A 14,598-nucleotide genomic window follows, 5' to 3' on the forward strand; every position below is an offset into this window, starting at 1 on the left:
AGCAAAATTATGCCATATCACATTACAATTTGCACTAGAAAACCAAACACTACCATATACCGCCACACTGCCAAAAACAAGAAAAACATTGTAACCCAGCATTTCAATCATTAGTCCCTAAAGCTGCCCTTCTTGCCATAAAATCTATATGCGGTTCCCATATTTTCAAAAAGTCCTGACTCTTACATTTTATGTTGTAGCCAATTTTGTCTAATGGAATGTAGCTGGAGATTTAATTTAACCAATGCGATACTGAAGAAGGGTAATCTGATTTCCAATGGACTGTAATGCACTTCCTTGCAGCGATCAAAGCAAGGTCAATATTTTTTGTGAAGCTTATTCCAAGGGTCCATGTTGCTTGTGCTAAGAAGACAAGCGAGGTGATTTTGGGATCTAAATGTCTAAACATAGTGCTATAATGTCAATTACAGAATTCCAAAATGTTGACACCAGATTACAGGACCAAAACACATGATAAAAGTTGCCTTTTTGTTTTTTGCAACGCCAGCAAAGAAAGGACATTGCAGTACTCATTTTATGAAGGAAAAAAAAAAGACCAGTCTTTTGTCTTATATCCATCTCTAAATCCTTTTCCCATTTACATCTCATAACATCTGTGCTTGTAAACAAGCATTCTAACAGGGATTTATATACTTTAGAAATACATCTAGAAATTTAAACATCCTTATTGATGAGACATTCTATTTTGGATGGTTTGGGTTCCTTAAGTGTGCCTTGACTTGTCTGTGTCATATGACGAATTTGGAAAAACCTGAATAAGTGAGTGGAAGGTAGATTGTATTAATTGCAACTACTGATTAAAAGAGAGAAATATACCATTATCAAAAAGATTTGTTATTTCCCTTATCTCCTTGTCGTACCACGGCTTGAATGTGTCATAATTAAAACAGGGTGAGAAATTGGGGTTTCTCCATATGGGAGTATAGGGGGAGAGGCGTTCACTGTAACCCATAAGTTTATGGGAGCTCTTCCATATTTGTAAACTATTAACGATAGTAGGGTTCTTGGTAATTTTTTTAACCTCCTGTAAACCAATATAGGGCAGGTATTTCAACTCTTATGGAAGAATGCCACGGGACTCCACTCTTGCCCATGCACTTAATGAGCTGGAAAACCATTGCTTGACCTGGGTAAGTTGAGCTGAGAGAAAGTAGAGTTTGAGGTTTGGCAAGTTTAGACCACCAGCATTATATGGGAGCTGTAATAAGTTTTGAAACAAATAAAGGAATTTGAGTAAAACAGACATTTTAATAATGTTAGTTCTACCCATAAAAGAGATAGGAAGTTAGTTCATTCTTTTCAGATTGCTTGTAACTTCATCAATTATTGGGGGATAGTTAAGCAGATAAGCATATTCTATATTACTGGGAATGCATATGCCCAAGTACTTCATATAGTCTGGAGACCATTTAAAATTGAACTTGCCTTTTAAAGAATCTGAATTAAATTTGGAAATTGGCATGATCTCGATCTTGGACCAGTTGATTTTGTAAGCAGATAGATCGCCAAACTGGAATTGAATGTAAGGAGTCTTGTAAGTAAAGTAAAATGTCATCTGCGTACAGAGAAATAACATGACTTTCACCTCCAATCTTAATACCTTGTATATGGTCATGTGATCTTATCGCGGCCAGGAGCTCAATAGCAAGAGCAAATAATAATGGAGAGAATGGACTGCCTTGTTATATTCTCCACAAGTGGGCGAGTGCATGTGTGGGGTATGCCAAGAGAACAGTACAGGCCTGTATGCATGACCCCTACAATGAGGGCGTCCAGTGGCTCTGTTATGCTGTGGGGCGCAATTTCATGGTATGGTCTGGGTCCGCTTGTCCCCTAAGAGGGAACGATCACTGCAAATCAATACAAAGTTATTTTGAGTGATCACCTTTATCCTATGATGAAACATTTCTATCCTGATGGGAGTGGTCTCTTCCAGGATGACAGTGTCCCCATCCACCGAGCTTGAGGGGTCACTGAACGGTTTGAGTATGAAAATGATGTGAATCATATGGTATGGCCTTTGCAGTCACCAGATCTCAGCTGGTGAATGTGGGGCTTTATTTTGACACAGGGGAAACCAGAATGTTTAGCACTGTGGACCCTCTCATGGTTTGTGCTTTTGAATTGGAGCCATTTCAAATTTCTCATCTCAAGATGTTTGAATGAACATGGAAACTATTGAAAAGTAAAACTGAAAAGTTTAGTGCTGTCGTCACTTTTCTCAAGTGCCTGTTTTCCCTTTTGTAGTCTAACAAAAGCGAGTTGATAATGTGGTTAATCGGACCCCTAAATTCTTCATTAGAATGGCTAATTGGGAATCTTCAATTTCTCTTTCACAACAGGAAGCTCTCAAGGCATTCCAGCCAAATGAAGTGTTTCCCTGTGAAAACGACACTCATTATCTCTACCAAAAGGAGGACTTTATCATTGCACTTGGTATGCCTCTCTCTTTACACTAAAGGACATCAACAGAAACTGAACTTGACCAGATAAGGTTTTCAAAGATCTGAATTTTAACACATTCTAAATTGTTTGCATCGCAACAGCATTTAAATCTAACATTCTGAAAATTCTTTTTTTATTCACTTTTCTGCCAGTATGTCCTCTGTTTTACTACAATTAAAATTTAGCAGTTTTACTGCTATTTCCAAGAGATTTAAATGGTGAAACGATGCCGCCATATAAGGAAATTGAGGGTGTTCACTTAGTAGAGTCATATAGTTCCTTCACGAGCGTACAAGTTTAGGGATTTGTGATTTATAAATAAAATCTGCATGTGTGATTTAAAATTTTTTATTAATTTCTAAGCAAATTGTACAAAATGTGTATGCACAATTTGCGCAAATGGTTGTACAATACAATTAAATCCACGCGAACTCTATGCATCAGGCCCCAGAACTTCCTTTTTCCTTATGTAATTTACCAGAATATTTCTATTTTTACTAAGAATATAATTTCAGGGTATTAAATTAATTTCTATGCCAAATGCATGGGGCTTTTTGCACATAACTTCAAAGCTTAGAATCAGTTTGTTAAATGGTCCACATCAGTGTATAAAGCAGTTTCATTGGATAACTACATACATACTGATAATTAAATTGTTTCCATATGGATAATTGAAATGATCACTATACAAATAAAGAAAGTTTCTTTTTATTTATTTACAAGTTTAACAGTTATTGGAATGTGTATATATTTTGTTTGAATGCAGTTTAACAGGTGTTATACTGTATCAGAAAACCAGTATTGCTATGATAAATACTAATGAATTTGATGTTAATTCAACATTTAACTTAAAAGCTTAGATTCAGGTTGCTGTTTAGATGTGTAATAGATGGAGTGATAGGTTCCATTAGGTCATAATTCAATATGATCTAATGAAACCTGCTACTATAGGTATATTGATAATTATTAGTTGTTGGTGTGGGCAGTTATTCTGTGTAAAGTTTAAGTAACTGTAAATTTGGCTTTAATCCGTGACTTTATGTGCAACGCAACAGCGTGTCCCTGTATCACTCTACATGTTGAATATAATATCAGAATGCTTTTGTATATCTGATGAATAATTTGTTAGCTGTGTATCACACCTGAAAAATGAACATTGCCTCATTTCAGGTTTCCAGAATTCTAGCTTTTTACTAACATTATCTTTTTATGGCTTAATAGATTAGATGTTGGCTTACTGTTCTCCATTAACAGTAGCTCGTCTATGGAAACTGGTGTCTTTGAAGGCTCCATCAGCAGTGCAGCTTGGCATAAATGACCTCCTGGGTTACAATGCCAGTTTCTCAAGCACACCCTGCTCTCCCCAGGCCACACCCACCGCTTTCCACTGAGGGCGGAGTCTCGGGGTGCCTCCACGCTATTGGTCTCCTGGCGAGGGAGCCCCCATGACCTCCCCGACCCCCTGCACAGAGTGGCGCTGTACCGGCCGGACCTGGACGGCCTGGCGGTCCTGTGCAACGAGACCACGCGCAGGTGGCACTACCGATTCGCTGGCCTGGACGGCTGCCGGAGCTACGTGGCGTGTGTGGAGATGGCGCTCGGCCCCGTGGTCCTGTGCCTCACCGCGCTCACCGGTAAGACTGCATCTGTAGATATGAGCAGCAGTAGATTTGTAAGAGAACCTTTAGATTCATATGAGCAGCAGTAGATTTGTAAGAGAACCTTTAGATTCATATATGCACCAGTATATTTGTAAGAGAACCTTTAGATTCATATGAGCACCAGTAGATTCAGATGTGCACCAGCAGGTATATGTGAGCACCATTAGATTCATGTAAGAAACCCCTCAGATACTCCATACGGCATGTGGAGGTCACCAACTGTAAGAAACCCGTCCGCAAACCAAACAGTGGAAGTATCTGTGTGGTGAAGGAACGTGTGTAGTCTTGCTGGAATGGGGTTCATTTCATGTAATCTTGATTATCTGACTCCAAAATAGTGTTTTCACCTTTCCTCTGTTGCCAACAGTTATGCATGGCCAGAGGAAACTGCTTTCCACCAGTAGTGTGCCTCTATACTGATCGCTGTCTAAAACTTAGAGGCAGACATGTCTCTGGCTTGTGTAGCCTGCATAAATACAATTGAGTATGAACTGTTACAACACTAGTGTATAGGCCAGTAACTACGAGGTGCTGATATCCTCAGTTCTATGTGTATGTTAGGACCTTAAACTGCTAGGTGTACAGTGGTAAGAGTCAACGAAGAATGGCAGGTTAAAATGAATGCAGTTTATTGTTCAGTGTGTCCAGTAATAATAACGATATACAATGGTGCAAAATGTGAGTGGTGAAATGGCTATACACATTTGCATATGCGCAGGAGACGAGTTTAGACGAGTCTCCCTGAACCATTGCACCTTTCCCCATATATACAAAAAGATCAAAGCAAAACACCAAGTCATGAAATAAAGACACAATCCGGACCAAACAGTACAGATCAATGATCCTGCTTGTGCTATCTCTGTAAGCTTATCACACCGGGTTAGCCTTGGTATCTGGCTGGCCACTGACCGATTTGTATCAAGATTTTTAGTCAGCACCCCACCACCAAAGACACAACTTGTTTCCCATGTTATCAGGTTTCTACTGTAACGATACAAAACTTGATCGCATTGTATTATGGAGAACCTAAGGTTCACATAATGCTGATCCAGTAGGATATTTTGCTACTTAGCACTGTATCTATCTAATTTGCTGACTCCCTTCTTTTGGAGGTATGATAAGTAACACACTTCTGTGAGCTGCCCTATTGCCATATGAGCACCAGCTGGTTCATTAGCATTGTGCAATTACTGTAGCCGAACATGCATAGGCTCATGGGTTAGCCTGTTTGTGTGAATGATCACATTGTAAAGCTTGGCTGTGCTGGTGCATGCTCAGAGTGCCGTGTTAAGTTCCCTGTGTGAATGCCCAGATCCTGACGTGCCCAGGAACTTCAGGGTAACCGCTTGGGACAGCAACAGCGTGACCGTGGGATGGGACTGCCCCCCGAGCGACCCCGCCTCGGGCCTCACCGCCTTCCTGCTAACGGTCTTCCACGTGGACGGCTCTGGCCACGTCCTGGAGGAGAGGAGCTTCAGACACACGCTGGGCAGCCCGGTGTTCACCGTGGGCAGCTTGCCCCCCTGTAGCAGGGTGCAGCTGGGGCTTCAGGTGGTGTGCCAGTCTACGGGCCAGTCCCGCCTCAGCAGGATGGTCCTCAGCGATGGAAACTCTGGTATGGATATATAGTTAATTTATTGACATTTATTGAATAACAAACCAAAGTACAGACATTTTTCAATTTCTACCTACGATAACACAAGTTTTACTTAAAACAACTTTGAAAACAACTTTTCTCAAAATAACCTCCTTTGGCAGATACCACAGCACATTCAGCACTTACTGAGTAAATAATGCCGGAGCGAACAGATTAAAGAAAAAGACGCCTATACACTACAATCCCGCAGTTAGTCTTAATACGCTTTAAAAACTGCAGTTAGATGTATGGTGCAGTCCTACATTGATGCATTCTTTTATCTAGCCCCAGGGTAGAGGCTAGTGGAAAAAACCTGTGTGGTTTTCCTGTCAACTTACTTAATGTACTTGTAGGTTTCTTGGATTTTTCACTAGATGTTGCTGTCAGTGCAGGATTACCAAGCTCCTGCCAAAGGAAATCATGTGATTTTGTTAAGTGTGTCCCTGGCGCATGACCTGGCACATGATGGGATGTGCTGGATTAAGAGTTTGTGTGCCAATCTCTCCTCTAATTTTGAACAGTGAATCGACTTCATCACTTCCAACACATCTAACAGGGGAATGCTAATATTGTCTTGGATACTACTGTTTGAAAGCTTTGCCTGATGAAAGAGTTTTGTTTATTTTTTGTCCCCTAGCAAACTCTGAAATCATAAACCTACACCAGTCCTCCTTTGGCTCCCGCAACTATACGGTGAGCTGGTCCGTGCAGAACATCTCCTCCATCTCCAGCTTTAAGGTGTACCACCAGGGGGAGCTCCAGAGCTCCACGCTCCTCACCTGGCACACAGTGACAGGCCTGCTTCCCTGCCACCAGTACAGCTGCAGGGTGGAGGCCCTGTGTGGGGACAGCACGGTCATGAGCGTTAGCACCATCCAGACAAAAACAGGTGGGCCAATAGCGTTGGGGGGCGGGGCTGTCTGTATTGGGGAGGGGCCTGGCTGTGTGGGGGAGAGGCCTGGCTGTTTTGCAGAGGGGATTGACTGTGGGGGAGGGGCCTGGATGTGTGGGGGAGGGGCCTGGCTGTTTTGCAGAGGGGATTGACTGTGTGGGGGAGGGGCTTGGCTGTGTGGAGGAGGGGACTAACTGTTTGGGGGAGAGGCCTTGCTGTTTTGGGGAGGGGTCGGGCTGCGTGGGGTAGAGGCCTGGCTATGTGGGGGAGGGACCTGGCTGTGAGGGGGAGAGGTCTGTTAAAAAATTGGCTACAAACAGTCAACTATGAAAAGGATGATCATCTGAATCCAGTGATTTGACAGGTGATAATTATGGTCCAGCTGACTTCCTCTGCTTTGAGATGCAAATGACAAATAGTGGTGTGACAGCCACACCACATCCGTAGGTTGAATGGATGGAAAACCTACACTTGTGGGTGAATGCACTTCTGTGGTGGCCTTAATTATCTATTGATCAAACACTTGTTGACTCCTATTGGAGAGAGATGTCAGTCTCACAGAAGAACAGAAGAATTGTTTATTTCAAACTCATTAATGCTTGTCTCAAATATTTTTGGAATTTGGCGCAATGTATGTTTAAATAAATAATGTAAAATGTTTATTGCTCATGAAATGTTCTAGATGAAAACTGAACATTTTGTTGAACGTGCATTTTTTTCTCCATTTCTCCAAATTTTGTTGTTGGTAAACTGCAGGTTGGAAAGATATTTTGGTCTTTCCACATGCCCTTTGTCTTCGGTGAGGCACCGTCAAATTCCACCCCACACCGTTCTTCGCCCTTTAGCAACCAACTCCAAGCTTGCGTTAGGCCAGGATAAGCCCAAAGTCATTTAGGAAGGAGCTCTGGGGAAGTGTTGGGGAGGCCCTGATGAATGTTTGCTGGTTTGCTCTGCCCACAGGCCCTGGTGAAGTGTTGGATCTCCGATTTAGGCAGAAGGACTCGATAGCCCTGTGGAGCGGCAGGTCTGGGGTGGGCGTGGCCTTCTTGTACCGCCTCTCTGAGAGGGGCGGCCCGAGCGTCCGGAAGGGGAGGCTGGCAGGCCCCCCCCTGCCTCTGCCGGGCCTGAGGCCTGGCTCCCCGTATGACCTGGAGGTGGTGCCAGAGTGCGAGGGTGGCGAGCGTGGAGCTCCAGCTGTGCTCTACTTCATCCCAGAGGAAGTCCCTGGCAGTGCCCCCAACGATGCCCCTGGAGACATCCTGCTACCCAGAGTTGTTGACTCTGCAGACCAAACAACAGATCGCCTCGGTCAGTGTTAAAGCAGGCTGGTTCTGACTCGGTCAGTGTTAAAGCAGGCTGGTTCTGACTCGGTCAGTGTTAATGCAGGCTGGTACTGACAGACTGCCTCTTTGTTTTGAAGTTGGCCTGAATTATCTTATTAAAGGCTTGCATATGTGGTTGCATACACAGGTGCAAAAATTTGACATTTATTCATAACCACGGACTCTGGTCAGGCCCACGATAGGTCTGTGTCCTGAAGGCTGGTAACATGGGCTGGTTGCAGAAAGCTTTCATTCAGACACATTTTTACATCAGTGTTTGTGCCCCTAACCCCCCAACTGTAGGACTGCAGGTTCACCTCCCCAGCCATGAAATGTTCCTTGTTGTGCCATGGACAATGCCGCCATCGCTGGAGGATCCGAGGGCAGAAGCTCGAGTCCTGCTGGAGGGCATTATTAAAAGCAAGGTGGGTCCTGTTCCCGGGTCCTAGCAGTCATTGCCGCTTATCCCACCGTTCTGTTTATAGCGTTTTGTCGTACATGTTTTCACAGCATTATTTTATTTCAACTTTTATCACCTTCAATAAAATTGAAAACAATCACTTTTGATAATCACTGCTGATGTTTTTACAAATCTCAGATTAAGATTTGATCAGGCTAAAGTTTGCCTAATATCCTGAAATGGACGGGCCCTTGTGCACCCCTGCTGTGGTTTGTACGAGCGAGACTATCCTCCTCTCACTTCTTCACTTGGGACAGGCCTCTGTTAGTCACCTGGTCACCTGGGCACCTGCAGTCAGCCTGTGCCAACTGTGCACGATGGACCAGCTTTACAATTTTCTTTTTGGTTTCCATTTCCTTTTTACCAGCTGCAGAACTTACTGAGTAAGTTCTGGCCAAAAGCGGAGGTGCAGCTGATCTCGTTTGAAGACAGCGAGAGGAAAACAAAAACCAAGATCACTTTTGAAAGCTTTGATGTTTCCAGCCAGGATGGGGTAGTGATCCTCCGCCCTGAGGAGCAGCTGCAGCATATTATCTCTCTCGGCCACGCCCACATCACCGTCACAGACGACAGCATCTACTGGGATGGTAGGTGCGAGACATGCTGGGGGATTTGTGTGTGATGGGTAGCTGACAGAGGAATATTAGCTGTTCTGTTCCCAGTGAAATAAAACCTTTGTGTGTGTGTGTGTGTGTGTGTGTTTGTGCATGTGTGTGTGTAAGTGTTGGTGGCAGTGCAGTATAACATTTTGCTCCAAGGCTGTTGGTTCAAGGTTGTAGAGTGTCTGTGAAATGCCTGAAATGTAAATGAGAGACAGATAGACAGACAGCTCATGCGATGCAACATTGTTTTAGGGCGGGCACGGTGGCATAGTGGTTGGCACTGTCGCCTCACAGCAGGAAGGTTGTGGGCTTGAATCTCGGGTTGGGGTCTTTCTGTGCGGAGTTTGCATGTTCTCCCCGTGTTCGCGTGGGTTTACTCCGGGTACTCCGGTTTCCTCCCACACTCAAAGACATGCATGTTAGGTGCGCTCCTGCAGGTGCCCTTGACCAAGGCCTCAGAACTGGAGTTGGTCCCCAGGCGCAGCACAGAGAGGCAGCTGCCCACTGATCCTAGGTAACTAAGGATGGGTCAAATGCAGAGGACAAATTACCCCATGGGGTTCAATAAAGTATATCATCTTCTTCTATATAATGGTGAGGAACTCCTAAACACTGCTGCCATATAACAATCCAGTCATGCTGAGGAGGCTCAACTGGTTTCTCCTGAGGAGGGAGTCATTGCCACATTGAGGGGAATGCAGGGTATCCCAGGCTCAGTAAAAACTGTGGGAGACGAGGTCTTCTCACCTCATGACAGTGAGTCTGGTGTCCAGAGGCTATAGCAACGCCCAGCATTCACATACTGTGTTCTCTGTGTGACTGAGTGGAGCAGCAGTAGGGGTGGACGGTATGACGATACTAGATTGTGAACGATTAAAATGTCTCAACGATCTGCCTTTCCAGAGAGATCGGGAGTATCGGGCTGCAGTGAAAGTACACATTCTATCAGTTGCTCTGCCCTTAGGTTTTGTTTCCTTGAAGGGCAATATTTTCTTAAATAGGGATATTAGTTTGATTGCACTGTTCATTAACTTGCAAAATAGTCTTAAAAACCAACATGAAAAAGAATCGTGATCATATCGTGGATCGTGATCATTCCTGAAAAAAATTGTGATATGATATTTTTGCCATATCGCCCACCCCTAAGCAGCAGTGTACTTGTGTACTTGTGTTCTCTGTGTGACTGAGTGGAGCAGCAGCATACTGTGTACTTGTGTTCTCTGTGTGACTGAGTGGAGCAGCAGTATACTGCGTACTTGTGTACTTGTGTTCTCTGTGTGACTGACAGTATACTGTGTAACCCACAGACCCAGATGAGTGTGACTCCCCCGCCCTGAACAAGTGCAGCTCCAACTCCGTCTGCATCAACATCCTGGATTCATTCACCTGCGTGTTTGAGCCGGGGTACTACAGCCTGAGCCCCATCCTCAGCCCTGCCTGCCATGGTATACACGCACACACACACACACATACACGCACACACGCGCACACAAACTCACGCGCGTGCGCACACACACACGCACTAACTCACACACGCGCACACACACACTCACATACACACACACACACACCATTTTACTCTCAAACAGAGTATAATGGTGTGTGTGAGAGACTATAATGCTGCTCTTACACACACATACTCACACACACACACACACACGCATACACACACACCATTATACTCTCATACAGAGTATAATGGTGTGTGTGAGAGACTATAATGCTGCTCTTACACACACACGCCTGCTGCTCTTACACACATGCACACACCCTATGTGGTTTGCTGCAGTTTGCTGTGTCTGTTTCTGTATTACTTGTAAAATGGCAGCATTGGCATAGCCTAGCATTTCATGCACTTTTGTAAGTAATGAACCAAAGGCTAATCAAAACTATGTCTACATAATGCGACTAAAGAACATCATGTCTTAACAGAGAAGGGGATGTTCACGCTATGCCTGAAGGACCATGTATCTGGGGGCATCTCCAAGCCTTTCCTCATCCACTACTTTGGCGGGAATGTGACTGTTGTCCTCAATGATGGTCGCTGCTCCATCAACGAGACGGACCAGTTTTATTATTACAGGATAACTGGCGCCCCCTCCCAGTGTGGAGGCCAAACGCTTGTGAGTACCGGCACCAGATCCAGGTCATGCACACAGCTGGTGCATTCTGGGAATGCACACCATCACAAAACTGATTCACTAAACCTGGCATAGCAAGCTGCAAATGCTACTGCTTCTTCCTCCCTTCAGACAATGACACACTTTACTCTAGCAGACCTCTCCATTCAGCACCCCTCACTACCTCTACCTGTCCCATCTCTCCATTCAGCACCCCCTCACTACCTCTACCTGTCCCATCTCTCCATTCAGCACCCCTCACTACCTCTACCTGTCCCATCTCTCCATTCAGCACCCCTCACTACCTCTACCTGTCCCATCTCTCTATTTAGCACCCCTCACTACCTCTACCTGTCCCATCTCTCTATTTAGCACCCCTCACTACCTTTGCCTGTCCCAAGGTCCTCACTGAGTACCTTTCCAGCTTAGCAGTGCAGCACATCACACTGGGTATTATGAGTGTGTAATGCCTTGTGTGTGTAACACACCACACCCACACTGGGGATTATGAGTGTGTAATGACTTGGGTGTGTAACACATCACACTGGGTATTATGAGTGTGTAATGCCTTGTGTGTGTAACACATCACACTGGGTATTATGAGTGTGTAATGCCTTGTGTGTGTAACACATCACACTGGGTATTATGAGTGTGTAATGCCTTGGGTGTGTAACACATCACACTGGGTATTATGAGTGTGTAATGCCTTGGGTGTGTAACACGCTTTCTGCTCATTTAGATTAACAGGACGCATGTGGAGTTGAGGAACGCGCTGACTGTGACGCTCAGCAGCGGGAGATCCATCACACGGAGGGACCTGAAGGTGCTGTGGACCTGTGCCTACCCGCTGCTCCAGACCAGCACAGCCCGCATGAAGCCTGGTCTGGACTGGTGAGAAACACACCCCTCTCTCATTCAGCCATCCAATCAGCATCCACGGCAGTAGCATGAAGGACATTAAGCCTCAAACTAGCATTTTCAGTAGTTATGCATGTACAACTGTTACAGAGCCTGGGCTCAATGAAAATACCTTAGTCTTTGTTAGCACTAAGGCTAATCTAATGGCATGTGTGGTTCTTTATTGGTGTGTCATAATCCAGCCTGTTTGTTTGTCTGTTATTCCATCACACATTGTTGGTCATACATTTCATGTGCTGGTACTGTGGTTTATTTTTTATTTTTTGTATAACTAATACAATCCTCAAAATGAAATTCTGCTTTACAAACAATAGTGTTTTAACCCCAGACTCTGAAGGTGGTGCCAGAGTGCTAATGAGCATGATAGCCTCACATTTTGGCTGGTATTCACACATTGGGCCATATTCTAAATATTTTGTCGTCATATGTAGAAAGACTGAGAGAAAGACTTTAATTAGGCTACTGGCTCTTGGCCCCTGTTAATTGTTCTTTGAAGCTATATTGTCATTAGAGTATGTGCGTTGTGCTCCTAATAAATTTCAATGAGTGTGATGGGGGATTTTGTTCAAAAGGGGGTGGAGGTAAATGACAGTAATACAGGACGCTTGGATGTGTGTGAAAGGCTTTAATTAGGCACACAGCCCATTATCCTTTCAGCTGCCCAAACGACAGAACCTTCCGCTGGTACCTCCGGAGCAGTTCCCCTCAAAGGAAGAGGTTCTCCATTCAGATGTTCACCATGTCTGACCACTCCCACATCTACCTTCACTGCCTGAGCAGAATATGCAGCCAAGATGAGAACTGCACAACGGTAACTCCCCGCCACTGCAAACTGCACACAATGGTTACTCCCCACCACTGCAATCTGTACACAATGGTAACTCCCCGCCACTGCAATCTGTACACAATGGTAACTCCCCACCACTGCAAACTGTACACAATGGTAACTCCACACCACTGCAATCTATACACAATGGTAACTCCCCACCACTGCAATCTGTACACAATGGTAACTCCCCACCACTGCAATCTGTTCACAATGGTAACTCCCCGCCACTGCAATCTGTACACTTCTGGGCAAAACAAATGGGCCAAGCCCAAAATGGCAAAATAGTAAGCTTTTAATGGTCTTAACAACAAATCATTGGCCAGGAAATTAGCAAGAATTAAACAAATAGATAAAGTAACTTAGTATGAGAGAGCTTTTCCCTTTGATTTCTTTAAATGTTTAAGCCTTGTGGGTAAACTTGCGGACAGCTTTTTACAGAAAGAAGAGTCAATGTTGTTCCATTCAATGTTGAGGGCTTCAAACAGTAGATGAGTATCGGAAAACTGTTTCCTGGTTAGTTTGTGTTTTAATGTGAGACCAAATATTCTCTGTAGGGTTCAAATCTGGACTCTGACCAGGCCAAAACATGAGCCTGATGGACTTGTTCTCAAGCCACTTTTTGGTGGTCTTTGCAGTGTGGGCAGGAGCATTGTCTTATTGAAAAATAACATCTGATCGTTCCTCTTTAGAAAACAACTTTTCAATTGTAGGAAGCAAGCCTTTCTGCAATATTCTCCTGTATTCCAAAGCGTTAATTGACTTTTCACAGTGACGCAGCTCACCAGTACCTGCAGCTGAAAAGGCTCCCGACACCATGACACCTCTTCCTCCATGCTTAACTGTGGTAGAGATGCATTCACTATTGTATTTCTCACCAGATCTTCAAAGACACCTCTCTGGAGCATCACCATGCAACTCAAAACATGATTCATCACTCCACACAACTCTGCTGAACCATTCTGAATCAACTTTCCATTTTCGGGCCAAAAACTTAATTCTGTCTTTGATGTTTTTCTGAGACAGCAATGGTTTTTTAAACACATCTTCTAACCCCAAACCGCATTAGATAACCTTCTGGTTATTGTTTTTTCAAAAGAGTCTTGTTTTCTGAGGTCTTGAATTCTGATGACAGTATTTGTAGGCTTTTTTTCCGTCTTTGAGAACGTAAATTTCAGCAGGTGGTCATCCCTGCATGACGAGGCTTTGGGCCTTCCAGATCCTTCTTTCGGCAACATCCTGTTTTTTCAAAGTGTTGACCCTATTCTCTTAATACTAATAGAGAAAGGGATTCCTCTGCCTTAGGGTCTTGAAAATTTTCAGAATACTACATTTTCCTGACAAAGACCAGCGATGTGGTTTCTCACAGCCCCCCTGCATGATATTTTGCTTTTTTTTGGAGCAGATGTTCTCGCCCTTTACATGGGACACCAACACTGCATACTGTAGATCTCCCCTGCACTATCAATCCTGGTTCCCTTTATAGCTTTTATCAGGCCCTTGATGGGCTGCATCGGGGTTTTCAATAAAACCAAAAAATGCCCCTCTTTTAAAAGAAATAAAAAATCCCAAAGATTTTTTTGGAAACTTTTAACCCCCCCAAGTGTTAGTTTGAATTTTACACAAACATTTGAAACATTATCTTATTTTCCTTTTGTACAAAAAACTAATAATGAATTTCCCTTTTCTAGCTTT

The 14,598-nt window shown here is 44.1% G+C and overlaps 1 protein-coding gene across 1 annotated transcript in view; it reads left to right on the top strand.

Moving 5' to 3' along the window:
- LOC135245712 (uncharacterized) overlaps positions 1-14,598 on the top strand; it is a 114,755-nt gene that overhangs the window by 19,715 nt on the left and 80,442 nt on the right. The window contains exons 6-13 of the mRNA XM_064318976.1: positions 1,062-1,151; positions 2,364-2,457; positions 3,834-4,100; positions 5,440-5,742; positions 6,401-6,652; positions 7,616-7,963; positions 8,281-8,402; positions 8,805-9,024. Of these exons, the coding sequence (XP_064175046.1) occupies positions 1,062-1,151; positions 2,364-2,457; positions 3,834-4,100; positions 5,440-5,742; positions 6,401-6,652; positions 7,616-7,963; positions 8,281-8,402; positions 8,805-9,024 (1,696 nt within the window). The remainder of the gene's footprint in view (positions 1-1,061; positions 1,152-2,363; positions 2,458-3,833; positions 4,101-5,439; positions 5,743-6,400; positions 6,653-7,615; positions 7,964-8,280; positions 8,403-8,804; positions 9,025-14,598) is intronic.

Source organism: Anguilla rostrata, chromosome 19 (assembly GCF_018555375.3).
Source record: "Anguilla rostrata isolate EN2019 chromosome 19, ASM1855537v3, whole genome shotgun sequence".
NCBI classification, from domain to species: Eukaryota; Metazoa; Chordata; class Actinopteri; order Anguilliformes; family Anguillidae; genus Anguilla; species Anguilla rostrata.